Here is a 15,863-nt window from a genome sequence, read left to right as displayed (position 1 = left end):
TGCCTGCGTTAAAATACTGCTTAATACTTTCAAAGGCATATCCTTGATTCTCTAAGAGCGGAGAAGTAACACTCAGATCTAGTCCTTTGAATACTTGGGGTGCTGTCATTTGTTTCAATCACAAGCTTTTCTGGGTGGCTGGGAGGCTTGCTAATGGATAAAAAGTAAATTCCTTTTAAAATAAAGTTTGGTTAGTAATTTAGGCCTCTGGCAATTTGGAAGAGTTGTCCTTTTGGATTATATTCCTTTAAACATTATCGGTAAATAATGTTATATTTTGTGATTAAACTCAGACAATTTAAGCACAGGATCGGCATCCGTAATTTAAGTGGCCATTCACTAAATCTTTGCCTTAGAGTTTCCATTTAACAGATTTGTAACTGTCAACTTGTTAGCGATTTAAAAATCCAAGTTGAAAAAGTACATTTGCTCACCCCTCTTGGTTTTATGGTTACTAAAACATTTTAGGCATCCATTCATCTCATTACCCAAGCTTGAGTATGGACCTTTTGACTTTAGAGATGGTTGTAGCCAAGGAAATATTTGTTGTGTATTTGGCTTCTGATAGAATATGGTTGCTTTTATGGCACTTTCTTTCTGCTCTTCTTTTTTTTTTTTTTAACGGAGAAGGAATCTTGCTTAACTGCTGTAGCAAAAATGTTAAAATTCTGCACCACTACTATGGGATAGGTAGAGCTAGGGACTCTAATAGTAAGGGTTTCATTTTTATATTACTGGTAATATGTTTCATGAGAATAGAGAGTGTTTTTCTTTAAATTGTGGGAAAGAAAATGTATATTTTTTATAGTATGTATAAAATTAATACATTGCTCTATTAATCTTTTTAAGTGTTCGAATTTAACTAGAGTGCTAGAAACAGCTGTATCTAATTTAGAAAAATCAATTTCTTTCCATTGGATCTCATGAGAAAATAAAAGTGAAAAGGGCAAATAATGTTTTAGCATTGTTATAAAAGTAGTTTTGATGTTGCAGACCCTGTGAAAAGGTCTGAGTCCCTGGACCATGCTTTGAGTACCACTGCTGTATGTCAGTTGCTAAACAGTCCTGTTGATTTTGCAGTAAAATTGTACTTTTACAGATTACATGATATGGAATAAATAAAACATTTCATGTAGTCTTGCATACTCAGAAATTGGATAATTTGGAAGCATAGACTGAGTCTGAATCAGGCTTCTACAACTTACATACTATGTAATCTTGAGCAAGTTACTTAACCCTTCCCCATATTTTAATTTAGTCATGTATAAAGTAAGACAACAGTAAATTTGAGGTTTATGTGAATTAATACATGTAAAGTGCTTAGAACAGTACCTGGCCCATAATAAGCATTATGTAAATATTAGCTATTGTTATTATTAGTGATAATAATGAATGCCCTATCAGTGTTAGCTAATGGTAGTCATCACTTTTCCTTTCTACTGCCCGGTTCATCTTTTCTTGCCAGATTTGTATTGCACTATTACTTGGTCTGCCTATTTCCATTATTTCCTCTTGCCTATTAACGTTCCTTTTATTTTTTTTAAAAGATTTTATTTATTAATTTGAGAGAGAGAGAGCACGAATGGGGGGGAGGGGCAGATGGTGAGGGAGAAACAGACTCCCCACTTAGCCGGGAGCCCGATGCTGATGCGGGGCTCGATTCCCAGGACCCATGAGATCATAACCTGAACCGAAGGCAGGTGCTTAACTGACTGAGCCACCTAGGTGCCCCTTAACTTTGCTTTTAAAACATATAATCTTGTTACTTCATTGAGTGGACATTCTGTGAGCTTCTTGATGTCTTTAAGAAAATAACTTTAGGGCGCCTGGGTGGCTCAGTCGGTTAAGCGCCTGCCTTTGGCTCAGGTCATGCTCTCAGGGTCGTGGGATCGAGTCCCATGTTGGGCTCCCTGCTCAGCAGGGAGTCTGCTTCTCCCCCTGCCCTTCTCCCCATTCGCTCTCTCAATCTCTCTCTCTTGCTCACTCTCTCAAATAAATGAAAAAAAAATAAAGAAAACTAATACCTCCCATGAGGTTAAAAAAAAAAAAAAGAAAAGAACTTTAGAATATAACCTAGGCCTTTTCCAATATGGCTTGACCTACCTTTTATTTCTTCTCTCTGGTACTTTCTGTAATTTATATCCATTAGCCACTAGGCCTCAACCAGTCTTTTATTATCTTCTTTTTTTTTAAAGATTTTATTTATTTATTTGACAGAGAGAGACACAGCCAGAGAGGGAACACAAGCAGGGGGAGTGGGAGAGGGAGAAGCAGGCTTCCTGCCGAGCAGGGAGCCTGATGCGGGGCTCCATCCCAGGACCCTGGGATAATGACCTGAGCCGAAGGCAGACGCTTAACAACTGAGCCACCCAGGCACCCCGAGTCTTTTCTTATCTTCTTCTGGCACTTTCTCTAATGCAAAGCCATCCCAAACACACTGCCCACTTTTTGTCTATACCTGCCTCTCTCAAGACTATATTTTCCATGTTTGTTTCAGAAGGCTTCCATTAGTTTTCAAAACCAGCTCAGGTTTCCTCTGTGAAGCCACTTCCTCTGTGAAGTACCCCTAAATGAAATCTTTTATACTTCAGTAAAATGGGAATTAACTGGGCAACACTGGACATACAGTCACTCTACTTAGAGCAAGAAAAGTTTTTGAAAACCACTCAATCCTAAGCCTGATTTTTAACCAGATCATAAGTAAATCAAGATTCTAAGCAGAGTTCCTTGTCATCTATTCAACTTGACTCAGATTTAAAAGAACTCATACTGGGGAGTCATTTATAATTTGTTTGATAGCGTACACCCCAGCATGACAATAAATGAGACTCCTGTGTATTAATATGTAAAAATTTAGAGCATTGTTAATCAAGACTTATTTTTCTTTTCCCTGAGGGAAAATTCTAATATGTGTCAGGGCTTTGTCTTTTTTTGTTATTATCAGAGACTCTAGGTAAACAGGCTGTGTTAATCATTTGAAGGTTAAGTTCAAAGCTTTTACTACGATTGGTGTTATCAAAACTGGATGGACAGCATATCTGAACTTTCTCTTTACTATTTCTCTTGAAAGATTGAAAGCAGTTGCTAGAAGATTAATGAGGACAGGATTCTGCCAGCATAAGTCACACTGGCTAAAAACTAAGTTATGCCCAACTCTTAAGAAAGCACAGGTAGACTTTCCTCTCATCCATTTTCCTTCACCTTGCAATTCTCCATCCCCTTGTCCTCCACTCCTTCCAGTCAAAAGAAATGCTTGATTGTAACATAGAAAGTCTAAACTTTTCAGTTGGAGATAGAGCTTTATATTTGAATTGAGAAGTGTTTCAGTTGAAGATAGACCTTTGTATTTGAATTAATACTGTTCCGCAGTATTAGTGACAACTTTTGGAAAAATCATAGATGCTAATAAGCTACAACTCACATGTTAGAGAAAAATCTGTCAAATAAAAACTAAAATTATCAGTAGTACTGATCACTTTGTAATAATTGTGGTATAGTTGGGACTGCCATTAAAAACAATGATTTTATTTATTTTTAAAATTTGTTTTTACTTTTGAAAAGAAAATAAGTGATATGGAGCAAAGTTTAGATCACTTGCTACTTTGTTTATTGACTTATAAAACATTTTTGGGCTCCCAGTGTAACTAGATATGATGCTGATACCTGGGATGCAAAAACAATAGACCTTTCTCTTTAACAGGATTGCCTGTTTGTTGTACCCCCCACCCCAATAGATTCTAAGTTGTAAATTCTATGATAGTGGCAAATATGGTGATTTTTGATTATACAAAATATGTTTATATAAATCTGATTTTTAAAATATATAATTTAAAATCATCCTATGGCACTTAAGAATGGCAATAATCAGTATCGAAATGCATAATAGCAGTTTTATTATTAGGTATTGGCTGGTGGCTGGTATTAGGTGGCAGCAATTAATAGATTATTGGTTGTCTTCTCTAATAATGTGTTTGAATTTTATTTTCTTCTGTAGCAGTGCTGTTCAAGAAGACTTTTTGATAAATGAAATGTTCTGTATTTGTGTTATCTAATAGTAGCCACTGAACACTTGTGGCAATTGAACATTTCAGATGTGGCTAGTGTATTGAGGAACTAAAATTTTAGTTTTATTTAATTTTAATAAATTTAAATTTAAATTGCAGCATGTGACTAATGGCTACTGTTTTGAACAGTGCAGATCCATAGTATCATTAGCTTCCATTAGCCAGTGGTAACAGTTGAATTACTGTTAGATTATTAGTCTCATTTTATTCATGCAGGAGCCAATTTTCAGAATTTTATTTATAGATACCTGTAATCAAGGCATTGACTTGTCCTTAAAATTAAATTAAATTAATATTTTTTCAAAGTTCTATTAGAAGGATAGCTTTTTTCCTTTTTACTGCCAACATAGAGATGGCTACAAGATTCATTATAAGGAGTGAATCATTGTCACTTATCTCAGTTTTCATTTGGATCATATTATCTCATATTCATTTGGATCACTTATCTTCACATGTATTGAATGGGCAAGAGGACCATTCAGGCTACTGAGGGAAGTAGCAGGTGGTAGGGATCAGCCACTAGTGACAATTGTCTGATGTCATGTATGGGAATAAATGGAATGAGTGGAATCTCTATTCAGAATTTAAGTTCCTGATAATTTGGAGGAGGAGCAAGCTAATGGAGCATAAGCTAACAAAAGACACTTGCAAAGTTATGGTTACTTAAAAAATAGGATAAATTAAGGCAGATACAAAGTGGGACTTACTCTAGAAAGTATATCAGAATTGTATGTGAAATGACGAAGAGAATGTTATTGTAAGAACTTTTAATTAATTTAAAAAGAAATTAATGATCAAATATAAATAGCAAAAAAATGCAGCAATTTTTATAGCAAGAATGTTTTCTAATTAGGATAAAACTGCAGTTGTTGACTTTTTTCAGCTATGCATACTCTTTTTAATACTCATAATTCAATCTAATAATATTAAACCTTTGTTTTTAGGAGATTCATTCTTACTTTGAGGAAGTGAAAGTGAGCGGTTTTAAGACCCCAGGGATCCTTGATTAGGAAGCTCTAGTAGAAGCTTGTCAGTAGAGGAATATTTCTCTGAGGCTGAAATCCAGCTATTTTGTCTAAGAGTCTGTTTGACTCCTTTTAGACTTTTAGCACCTTGAAGTTGATTCTGTGTCTTATACTTCCTCCGTGACCCTCCATGTGCCTTTTTAGAGAGACTGTTTCTCTCTGACTTTCTATTGACACCCTAAAAATCTTTATTTCTGTCTAGGGTGAGCCCATCACTTTCTGTGAGGAGAGTTTTGTAAAGCACCGCTCAAGTCTGATGAAACAGTTCTTGGAAACTGCAGTTAACCTCCAACTTTTCAAGCAGGTAAGAATGGACCTCCACATTTCCTTCTGTAACAGATTACAGAAATGTAACAGAAATGCATAACACATTTTTATCACTTTTATCAAAAGTTTGTCAAAACCCTGAGTAATGTCTGTTTTAGAATTACAAGAAAGTTTTCTTTCTTTTGTAACTCTATAGTTATCTATGGAATGGCACTCCAGAAAATTATGTAAAAGTAACTTTGTTATTAAAAAATTCACCATTGAAAGTGCTAGTCTGAGGAAGAGTATTCATTCATACAGTTATGAAACCAACATGATTAGTTTCATGTAAGACATCTAGGAGTTAGTTTGGTATGATTGGTAATAGTTAAGCAAACTATTTTTTGTAGGACAGTCCTAATGTAATCCAGTTTATAAAAACAGATGTCATAATTATACATTTAAAATTCAGAAAAAAATTCATAGTCATACTATGTATCTTAATTTTGGGCTCAGAAAATGTAAATGCCATTTCAAAAAGCAGGTATCTTAACATCAGAATTCAGAATGTTTAGAAGTACTAGTTCTTTCATTCCAGTGTGTGATCATAGCAAGTCTCTTAATTCAGGCTTATCTTAGTTTCTGTTTATGTAATTTAAATTAAGTTCTAAACACTTTCTTTTCTTATTCCACATGATAATTTAAATGTAAAGTTACTTATGTGAATTCAACACTTAATGAAGACCTACAATGGGCCATAAACTGCTCAGGGCCCAGATACAAATATGAATAAAAAATTCAGTAATGCCCTTGAGAAGCTGAAAATCTAATAGAATCCTTTGGGCCGTTCGGAGAAAAGATACCATGTAACTTGAGATAAGCTTTAAGATTTTTTTTTTTTTTTATTATTCATTCGAGACACAGAGATACAGAGAGAGAGAGAGAGAGAGAGCATGAGCTAGGGGAGAGGCAGAGGGAGGAGGAGAAGCAGGCTCCCGGCCAAGCAGGGAGCCCGATGCGGGGCTCGATCCCAGGACTCTGGGACCATGACCTGAGCCGAAGGCAGATAGATGCCTAACCATCTGAGCCACCCAGGCGCCCTGAGATAAGCTTTAAATTAAACAAGTCATTTAATTTGATGGTGACAAAACCAATACTATTATCTATATTCTGAGGAACTTCTAAAAAATAATTAGAAAATACTCTGGGTGGGGGCTATAACTGCCTTCTAATATGTGAAGGTTTACCTCAAAGAAAGAGTTAGATTCATCCAACACCTAGAAGAAGCAGAATCAGGTTTGATAGGTTTCAGGGTCCAAGATGTTTTGTGAATTTCTAAAGATGGAATGGGTTACTTTTGGTGCTCTGTCCCTGGAGGGCTCCAATATTAGACTGATTGCTTCCTAAGGTTGTATGAGGATCATGGGATGGTCTTTATAAATGCTGATGTATACAGCACGGTGTAGTCCTACTAGTCTTCTAGTGCATGCTTGTTGAGTTAAATCGCAGTACCCTTTTCGTATTTTTATCTGTCAAGGAGAGATAGTACTACTGCCCATTGTCAAAACTGAATTGTGAAGATCAGATTATATGGGGGTTAAGAATTGAATGGGTAGGTAGAATATCTAATTTATTGCTTAACCTTTGACCATGAGAATGTAACTAAAGGCTTTTCATTAGATGTAATTAAGACACAGTAATTTATATACTTACAAAATGCTTGTATTTTTTAGGAATCAGATAGAATTGGGTTAAATCTTGGCTTTATCACTTAATAGCTGTTTGTTCATAAGTATCTGTTTTTCTTTAAAATAGAAATACCACCTAACAGGGTTGTGGTAAAGTTTATGTGAATTAATACATGTATACCTCAGCACAGTGCACAACACTTTGTAGAAGCTTACTAGATTTTAGTGTCTGCCTCATTTTAGAGCAATTATATTAATAGAATACAAATCTATGCAGGATTTTTTAAAAATAAAACTCGGTCGGGGCGCCTGGGTGGCTCAGGGGGCGCCTGGGTGGCTCAGTTGGTTAAGTGACTGCCTTCGGCTCGGGTCATGATCCTGGAGTCCCTGGATCGAGTCCCGCATCAGGCTCCCTGCTCGGCAGGGAGTCTGCTTCTCCCTCTGACCCTACCCCCTCTCATGTGCTTGCTCTCTCTCATTCTCTCTCTCTCAAATAAATAAATAAAAAATCTTTAAAAAAAAAAAAATAAAACTCGGTCAAAAAAGCTAAATGTAAAATATTAAAACGGTCAGTTAAAGTAGAACCCATTATATAGACAACTTAGATAGTTTTACATGCACCAATTGACCATATTCTCAAACTTGATATTATTTTATGACCTTTAAGAAATGATACTTGAAGATAGACCTGAAAGAATTTAAAAGATGTAAACAGTTTCACAAACTTCTAAAGATGAGTAAGTTCCAGAGATTCACTATACAACGTAGTGCCTATAGTTAACAATTATCTTATTGTGTATTTAAAACTTGTTAAGAGGGCGGGCGCCTGGGTGGCTCAGTCGTTAAGCGTCTGCCTTCGGCTCAGGTCATGATCCCAGGGTGCTGGGATCGAGCCCTGCATTGGGCTCCCTGCTCTGTGGAAAGCCTGCTTTTCCCTCTCCCACTCCCCCATTCCCTCTCTCGCTGTGTCTCTCTCTGTCAAATAAATAAATAAAATCTTTATAAAAAAAAAAACTTGTTAAGAGGGTATATCTCATGTCGGTTTTCTTAGCACAAACAAAAATACAAAGGGAGGCAAGGAGGTGTTGGATATGTTTATTACCTTGATTGTGGTGATTATAGCAGAAGTGTATACATATGTCCAAACTTACCACATTATCTACATTAGTTATGTGCAGTTTTTTGATTACCAATTACACTATGTTAAAGCTTGGGGGAAAAGGAGAAGAAAAACAAAAATAAGAATCAGTTAGTAAAAAATTATCAGCAGATGAAGCCTCAAAGATACTATTGCTCTTTCTGAAAGAATATAAAAATATTTATTAGGTAAAAATGATTACTATTCATTATTATGAATTTGTGATCCATTATAGGTCAAGAACACCTCAGGTTCTCTCTTTATTCAGCAATGCTTATGCATCAAAATTGAGATCCAGCAGAGCAATGTATAATTTTAAGTTAAGAGTTAAAATAAACTGTTCTTTCTTTTTTTTTTTCTTTTCTGATAATATGGCAGGAAGGATTCAGAGCTAACTTATGTACTGAAACAACTTTAAATGCAGTATTTAAAAAACTTTTTTATGGTGGGGACACAGGAGACAAAGCCCAGTGCTTACTTCCCAAGTTGAGAAGTGTATTAGGAGACCCTACTCCCACAAATCTGGGATGACTTAGTGTAAAAGTAAACAAGAAATAAGGTTGCTCCTTCCCTTAACTCATCTCCTGGTGATTGTACCTCTGAAGCACTGGTACTGCGTGGAGAGGAGGAAAAAGTGCTGCTGAGAAGTAAACACACCACCCTGTTACAGGAATTTGAAGTCTGAATTAATAATTTCAGATTTGGTCTGACGCAACTCAAGCCAAGTTTAAAGTGATCCTAAATTGTTAGCATTGTCAGGCCCTAGGCAGAGGTAAACACACATCTTCTCTTGAGGAATCCAGGCACCAAAGAATTCTCCCAGCTATAATTCCAAGAAAAATTTCACTGCTAGAAATTATTAAACATACAAGGAAACAAATCATGAATGAGAATTAGCAGAAACAGCAGACAAAAATTGACTTGCAAAGACTTTAATTATTGGAATTATCAAAAATAGAACATAAAATAGCTATGCTTAAGATGTTCAAAGAAATAGAAGATAAGCTTTAAAAGTGTTCAGGATATAAAAAAATTCAAGAAGTGGAACCAATTTTAAGAATGTAGCAAATATAATTCTGGTAGGAAACATGTAATTGAAATGAAAGGAAATTGATGGGTTTAACAGCAGATCAGATCTAACTGAAGAGAGATTTGCTAAATTGGAAGATATATCTGAAAAAGAAATTAGCCAGAGATAATGCAGAGAAATGAAGAAATAGAGAATATAAGAGAGGTTAATAGACATGTAGGGTAGAGTTGAAAATGTCTAAAGCCATCTAATCAATTCTAAAAGGAGAGGACAGAAAATGGAGAAGAGGTAGTAGTTGAAAGGACAATGCCAGAACCAATAAAATACAACACTTTATAAATTTAAGAAGTCCAACGTATCCAAACTGAATAAATAAAAAGAAATCTATAGCCACACCATATATTCAGCTCTAAAGCATTAAATAATAAGGGGAAATTTTAAAAACAACAAGAGGGGCAAGAAAGATTACCTTCAAAGGAGCAGTATACTGACAGCTGGCTTCACATCAGCAATCCAGAAGATACTGCCATATCTTCAGTGTGCTGAGAAAAAATATCTAGAATCTTATGGCAACTAAAAGACATCCTCAGGGCGCCTGGGTGGCTCAGTTGGTTAAGTGCCTTTGCCTCAGGTCATGATCCCAGCGTTCTGGGATGGAGCCCTGCATCGGGCTCAGTGCTCAGCCGGGAGCCTGCTTCTCCCTCTCCCTTTCCCTCTCCCTCTGCCTGCCTGTCTGCCTACTTGTGATCTCTCTCTCTCTCTCTCTGTCAAATAAATAAATAAAATCTTAAAAAAAAGACATCCTCATTATGAGTGATATAAAAACATTTCCCCCCAAAAAACTGAGTTTGCCCCTTGTGTTGGCTTTATTGATGTGTCTACTTGGTTAGGATAAAATCCCCAGTTACTTAATCAAATGCTCCTCTCAGTGAAGGTGTTTTTACATGTATAATTAAAACTTCTAATCATTTGACTGTAGATAATCTAGGTAAGCCTGTCTGAGTCAGGTGGAAGGCCTTAAACTCAGAACTGAGGTTTCCCTGGGAGAGAGAAGAAATTCTATCCATGGATGACAGCTTTGGCCTCTGCCTGTGGATTCAGCCTGCTCATAATTTTTCCTTCCTGTTACCTCTCCTATGAATTTCAGACTTGCTTTGCTAGCCCCCAATCATGTAAACCAATTCCTTGTAGTAAATCTCGTGTGTGTGTGTGTGTGTGTGTGTGTGTGTGTGTGTGTGTGTCTACCTATCTATCAAATCTCCTACTGGTTCTGCTTCTTGGTTGAACCCTGACTACGACACCAATAGCAGAAAGAAATCCTTACGGGAGTACTTTAAGAAAGTACTTCAGGGAGAAAGAAAGTTTTCTCAGATCCAAGATAGAAGGTCTGAGATGCAAGAAGGAAGAACAAAATAAATGGTAAATATATAGATTTGTGTAACATAGGCAAGTTCTTCCACACATTCAAGAATGAAATGGTTCTAATTCAAATTCAAAATTCCTGTTTTGATAATGGAAAAAAGGAGATACTCTTCAATTTGTTTCATACAGCTAAGATCATCTTGGTTCCAGATCCTAAAAGAGCATGAGAGAAGAACATTATAGGCCAGCCTCACTCACAATCATAGATGCAAAAATTTAAACAAAATATTTGCAACCAATTCTAGCAATATATAAAAAGGGTACTACTTTATGAGCAGGTTGCATTTATTCCAGAAATTAAATGGCAGTTGCATATTAGGAAATCTATGAATGTAATTCACTACATTAGCTGATTATATGAGAAAAATCATTAGAGCATCTCAACAGATGCAGAAATTTTTCAAAAAATTCATGATAAGAACTAAAAAAAGGCATGATTAAAGATATTTTCATTAAACATCATACTTAATATTGAAACACTGAAGATTTCCCTCTGAAAAAGGTGTTAACCTATTACCATTGAAATTCCTAATGCATATAATTTAGCTAAAAAAAAAAAAAAAGATTTAGAAAGAAGACCCCAAACTGACTTATTTTTATTACTTTTAGGAGAGAGACAAGTTTCTTAAGACATGAAGGAAAAGCTTAAATAAATTTGACTTTATTGGAATTAAGAACTTTTGGTTATTAAAAGATACCATGTTTGTAATACATATGAACCACCCAGGGATTTAGAATCTAGAATTAAAACCAAGCCAAAACAAAACAAAAGAAACTCCTACATGTCTGTAAGAAGCCTATCCATCCAATAGAATTGTGCAAAAGACTTGAATTAGCATATGCAAATGAAGAAGCCTGAAAAATAAAAGTATGCAAAGTACTCAACCTCATTTGTGGTCAGAGAACATAAAATTTAAAAAATACAATGAAATATCACCTCATACTCACCAGATTGGTTGAATTTTAAAAACCTGAAAATCTCAAAATTTGGCAAAGGTATGGAGCAAGGGACCAAGTTTTAACTGTTCATGGGAGTGTAAATTTGCACAAATTGTTTAGAAAACACTTTGGCACTAGCATTGAAAGTTAAACATGCAAATTTCTTAGAATTCCACTCTTAAGTTGTGCACCAAAAATCATTTACTAACACTGCTCGTAAAAGTAAAATACTGGCAGTAATCTTAGACGTTCATCAGTATTAAAATGAGCAAATGGTTATATTCATACAGTAGAACATTGTACAGCAGGGAAATAAATAAGCTTCAGCAAAACTAAATATGAATGAATTAAATGAACAAATCACTGAAGAATTACTATGATGAGTCCTTCCATGTCATGTTTAACAACAAAAAAAATTAAATAATACATGATTTAGGGAAACATTTGTGTGGTAAAACTATAAAGGCAGGCAAGGAAAGGATAAGCTGAAGGGATTATGGTCTTTTCTGTGGAGAGAGAGGGGCACTCAAGGAGGGACCTTCTAAGGAAGGGAATGTTCTGGTAGTTTGCTTTATCATTGTTATTTAAACTTAATTATTTAAGTTACTATTATTTGAATTATTTAAGTACTATATAAAAACATCTTGTTTATTGTTCCTATATCAGCCTATAACAGGCTGTTTTCATTGACAGTGGACTTCTTAACCTCTTGAGGCCTCCGTTTCTGCATCTGTACGATGAGTTAGACTGACAGGTCACTAAGTTTGAGATACCTTTCGGCTCTAACATTCCATGATATTATGAAATAAACATAGCTTAGACGGATGATAGTAGGTTCCATTTGGATAAATTCCTCTTTAGATAATGGATTTGGAAGGATTCCCAGAAACAGCTTCTTAAATCCACAACCCTGACATCACCATATTTCTTTAGCTAGCAGCTTTATGAAGATTTAAGCTATTATTTTTAGGACTCTTACCTTTATTTCATATTATGCTAACACAATAAAGGAAATTATTTTCTTGTGTATATTATTTTTTATTAAGGCCACTGGAAGTAAAGTTTCTTCTGCTCATTTTATTACACACTTTTCCTGGCGAAGGACCATGACTGTGTTCATTGTGTTGATTCAAGAGCCTAGTCTAGAACTACAAACTTATGGGATCTCCATGAATATAGGCCCTCCTTTAGCTGGCAACTGAGATTTCTATTAAGAAATGTGTATAACAAGTAAGGAGTTCAAGTATAGATACAGATTCAAATTGGAAAAGCCTTTTTTACTATTCTTCCAAAACCCTTTCCTACCTGTCATAAGATAATACAAATGTGTCTAAGAAAAACTTTTCCATCCAACAAGTGTCCCTCGTGGTGGAAGAGAACACATGTTTTTAAAAAGAATGGGAATGTGGCTGTAAGAGCCCACTGAAAAGCACAACATTTAATGAAGCCATTTGTATTTTTCAGAAACATTCATGCATGTCATGCATTCTGTACCACAGTATAGCTGTGTTTATTTTAAAATGAAAATATTTTAAATAAATTACTGGTTAGATTACCTTTTTCCTCCCTTCGTCTTCAAGTAAAATTAAGTTTTCAGTTAAATACACTGTATTCATCCTTTGACTTTGAGTTCCTGGTCTCACCATCATGTGTCCCTAATGGCATGCCTACCCCATTGTTAAAAGCATTGGCTCTGGAATGCTCTGGAATCCAACAGACCTGGGTTTGTATCCTGGCATGCCACTTAGAGTAGCACACATTGTAAGGTGCTTGGTCTCTCTCCGGGCTTTAAATCCTTGCACAGTTTCTTAATCTAATGCAATATCCAAAAACACTGAATATCCCTTCAAATACACCTTTCACAAAGTAAGGTTTTATATATGCTGTCCCATGAAACCAGTATTAATCTGCTCTCTGTCATTCTTCCATAGCTTGCTCAAATGTCAGCCCTGTCCCCACCAACCTTCACCCTGACATCCTCTTTGTTCCCTTAGAGCTTTGTCCATACCTCAGTTACAGCATTTAGTCTGTTACTATAATTGACCTCTTTGTTATGTCTTCCTTCACCTCTCTAAAACCTCCCCTGATTTTCCTCCCACTCACTAAATCTGCACTCCTTTCTCTGTGCCTATACTACTTTGAAAACATTTTATTTGTTTATTCACTTTAACAGTTATGTACTGAGCATTTGTTTTTTTGTCAGGTAATGCTACTTCAAGCACTTGAGATTTAGAGCTGTGTAACATGCTTTCATGGAGTTGTTATTTCTAGTGAAGGGAATGGGTTAACAAACAACAAAGATAAGAAAAATATCAGCAAGTGATTAAGTTCAGAGGGTATGAGATAATGACTGGATGGCGAATTTTAGACCAGAGGTTCAGAAAAGGCATTACTGAAAAGGTGATACTTAAGCTAAATCTAAGAAGGGAATTAGTTTGGAAGGAACATCATTTCAAGTAGAGGGAATTGCTATTGCAAAAACCCTAAAGGAGGGAAAGAACTTGGCATTTCCTAGCATCAGAATTAAATCAATTACGGGCAAGAAAGAAAGTTGTATTAGATGTGCTTAGAAGAGCAGAAAGGAGACAAGTCTCAATGGAATTTGAAGGCATAAGAGTTACGTTTTATTCTAAGTGAAGTAGTATGCTATTGGAAAGCTTTAGCTGGGGTATGACTGGATCTGATTTGTGTTTTATAAAGATTGCCCAGATTACGTTGTAATGGACAGAGAGGTAGCAAGAGTCCAGTTATGGGTCTGTTTCAGTTGTGCAGGAGAGAAGAGATGGTGGCTTGGATGAGGAGGGTAGCAGAAAAGATGGTTTCACAGAGCACAGTTCGGTTATGTTTGGGAGGTAGAATTGCCAATTCTTGCTGGTGGGTTAGAGAGAGTAGAGGGAAATGCCAAGTCAATCATAATATGCCCATATCTATATTTGTATATTGGCACTTCTGATAATTCTCTTTTTAGTTTACATATTAATTTTCTGTATAGATTATGAGCTACTCCAGTACTGGGACCATATATGATTCAACTCCATAGACGTAGTTTCTTACATACGATCTTGTTGATGCTGGGTGCTAAGTGAAGTATTAGTAAAATTTCTCTGTGCAATATTTTATAATTACTACTTATAAAAAGTGATTTTGAATACTAAGATATTTACATACTACAGTGATTAACAGCCATAAATTATATATAAAGACTAAGATTAGGGAGATGGATTTCTGTTTCATGAAAGTAAACTTTTCATTATGACCAAAGAATACAATAACAAGCATACATCCAATAAATAATATATAAATAACATTAGGGTAAAAGTCCCCAAGATCAATCCACTTCTAATGAATCACTATTTTATTTTATAAATATGCCACCAGTTACATCAAGTTTTCATTATTTAAGGAACATACTTTTGTGGATATAAGTAGAAAATTCTCATGTCAGTTCATTAAGAAATTTGAATTAAAATTCATTTAAAAAGTCTTTGATGGACTTTGGATAACTGTTGTGTCCGACACAACTACTGTTGTGAGAGAATACCTGAAAATTTATGATTTGATAAAATATATCCTGTGCAGTTTTGGATGGGGGAGGGTGTTCATGCTCAACTAACCTTCAGAATTGCTGTGAAGATGAACTACCATGATACATAAGGAAAACTCAGTGGCTATGATATAGAATGATATTTCTTTTTCTAAAAGCATCTGACAAAGTGCCATATCAAAGATTAATAAATATATTACAGTCTCAGAATATGAAGCAAAATAAGGTGATGTTTAAAGAGCTGATTTGGGCCCATAAAAACAACTTTCTGATATACTCAGTACTTGATTTCAGATCCTAATTTATAACATATATTTCAAAATGCATTGCATAATAATTCTAAAAACTTAAATTAGAAATTTATTTATTATATAATAATAAAACATTATAGGTGGTAATGTAGTTATCTGTTTATTCAATAAGCATTTATATGGTAACTACTGTTTGAATGTCTACTTTCTATGTGATGATTAGTGTTTTCATATTTATCATAGATTTTTAAACAATTGATATATTTCACTAAGATACTGTACACAGAAAAATTGTAACTTTATGGTGGAGAAACCCAACAGACACCACCTTAACCAGGTGATCAAGGTTAACATCACCAGTAGTAGTAACATAAAGTGACATCATGTACTCCCTGATGAGATTCACTGAGGGCACAATCACCCCCGGGGTGTTCTTGCCAAAATACGTAACCTCCATCTGATGATGAGACTACATCAGACAAGCCCACATTGAGGGGCATTATACAATATGAATGA

At 35.3% G+C, this 15,863-nt stretch overlaps 1 protein-coding gene across 11 annotated transcripts in view; it reads left to right on the top strand.

Moving 5' to 3' along the window:
- Positions 1-15,863, top strand: part of DENND1B (DENN domain containing 1B) — a 265,783-nt gene that overhangs the window by 177,379 nt on the left and 72,541 nt on the right. For all 11 annotated transcript variants that reach the window (XM_078078238.1, XM_078078240.1, XM_078078234.1 and 8 more), the window contains one exon: positions 5,292-5,393. In XM_078078238.1, the coding sequence (XP_077934364.1) occupies positions 5,292-5,393 (102 nt within the window). The remainder of the gene's footprint in view (positions 1-5,291; positions 5,394-15,863) is intronic.

The sequence above is a fragment of the Halichoerus grypus genome, chromosome 7 (assembly GCF_964656455.1).
Source record: "Halichoerus grypus chromosome 7, mHalGry1.hap1.1, whole genome shotgun sequence".
NCBI classification, from domain to species: Eukaryota; Metazoa; Chordata; class Mammalia; order Carnivora; family Phocidae; genus Halichoerus; species Halichoerus grypus.
Note: the sequence above shows the minus strand (reverse complement) of the source record. Positions and strands in the feature narration are given on the sequence as shown.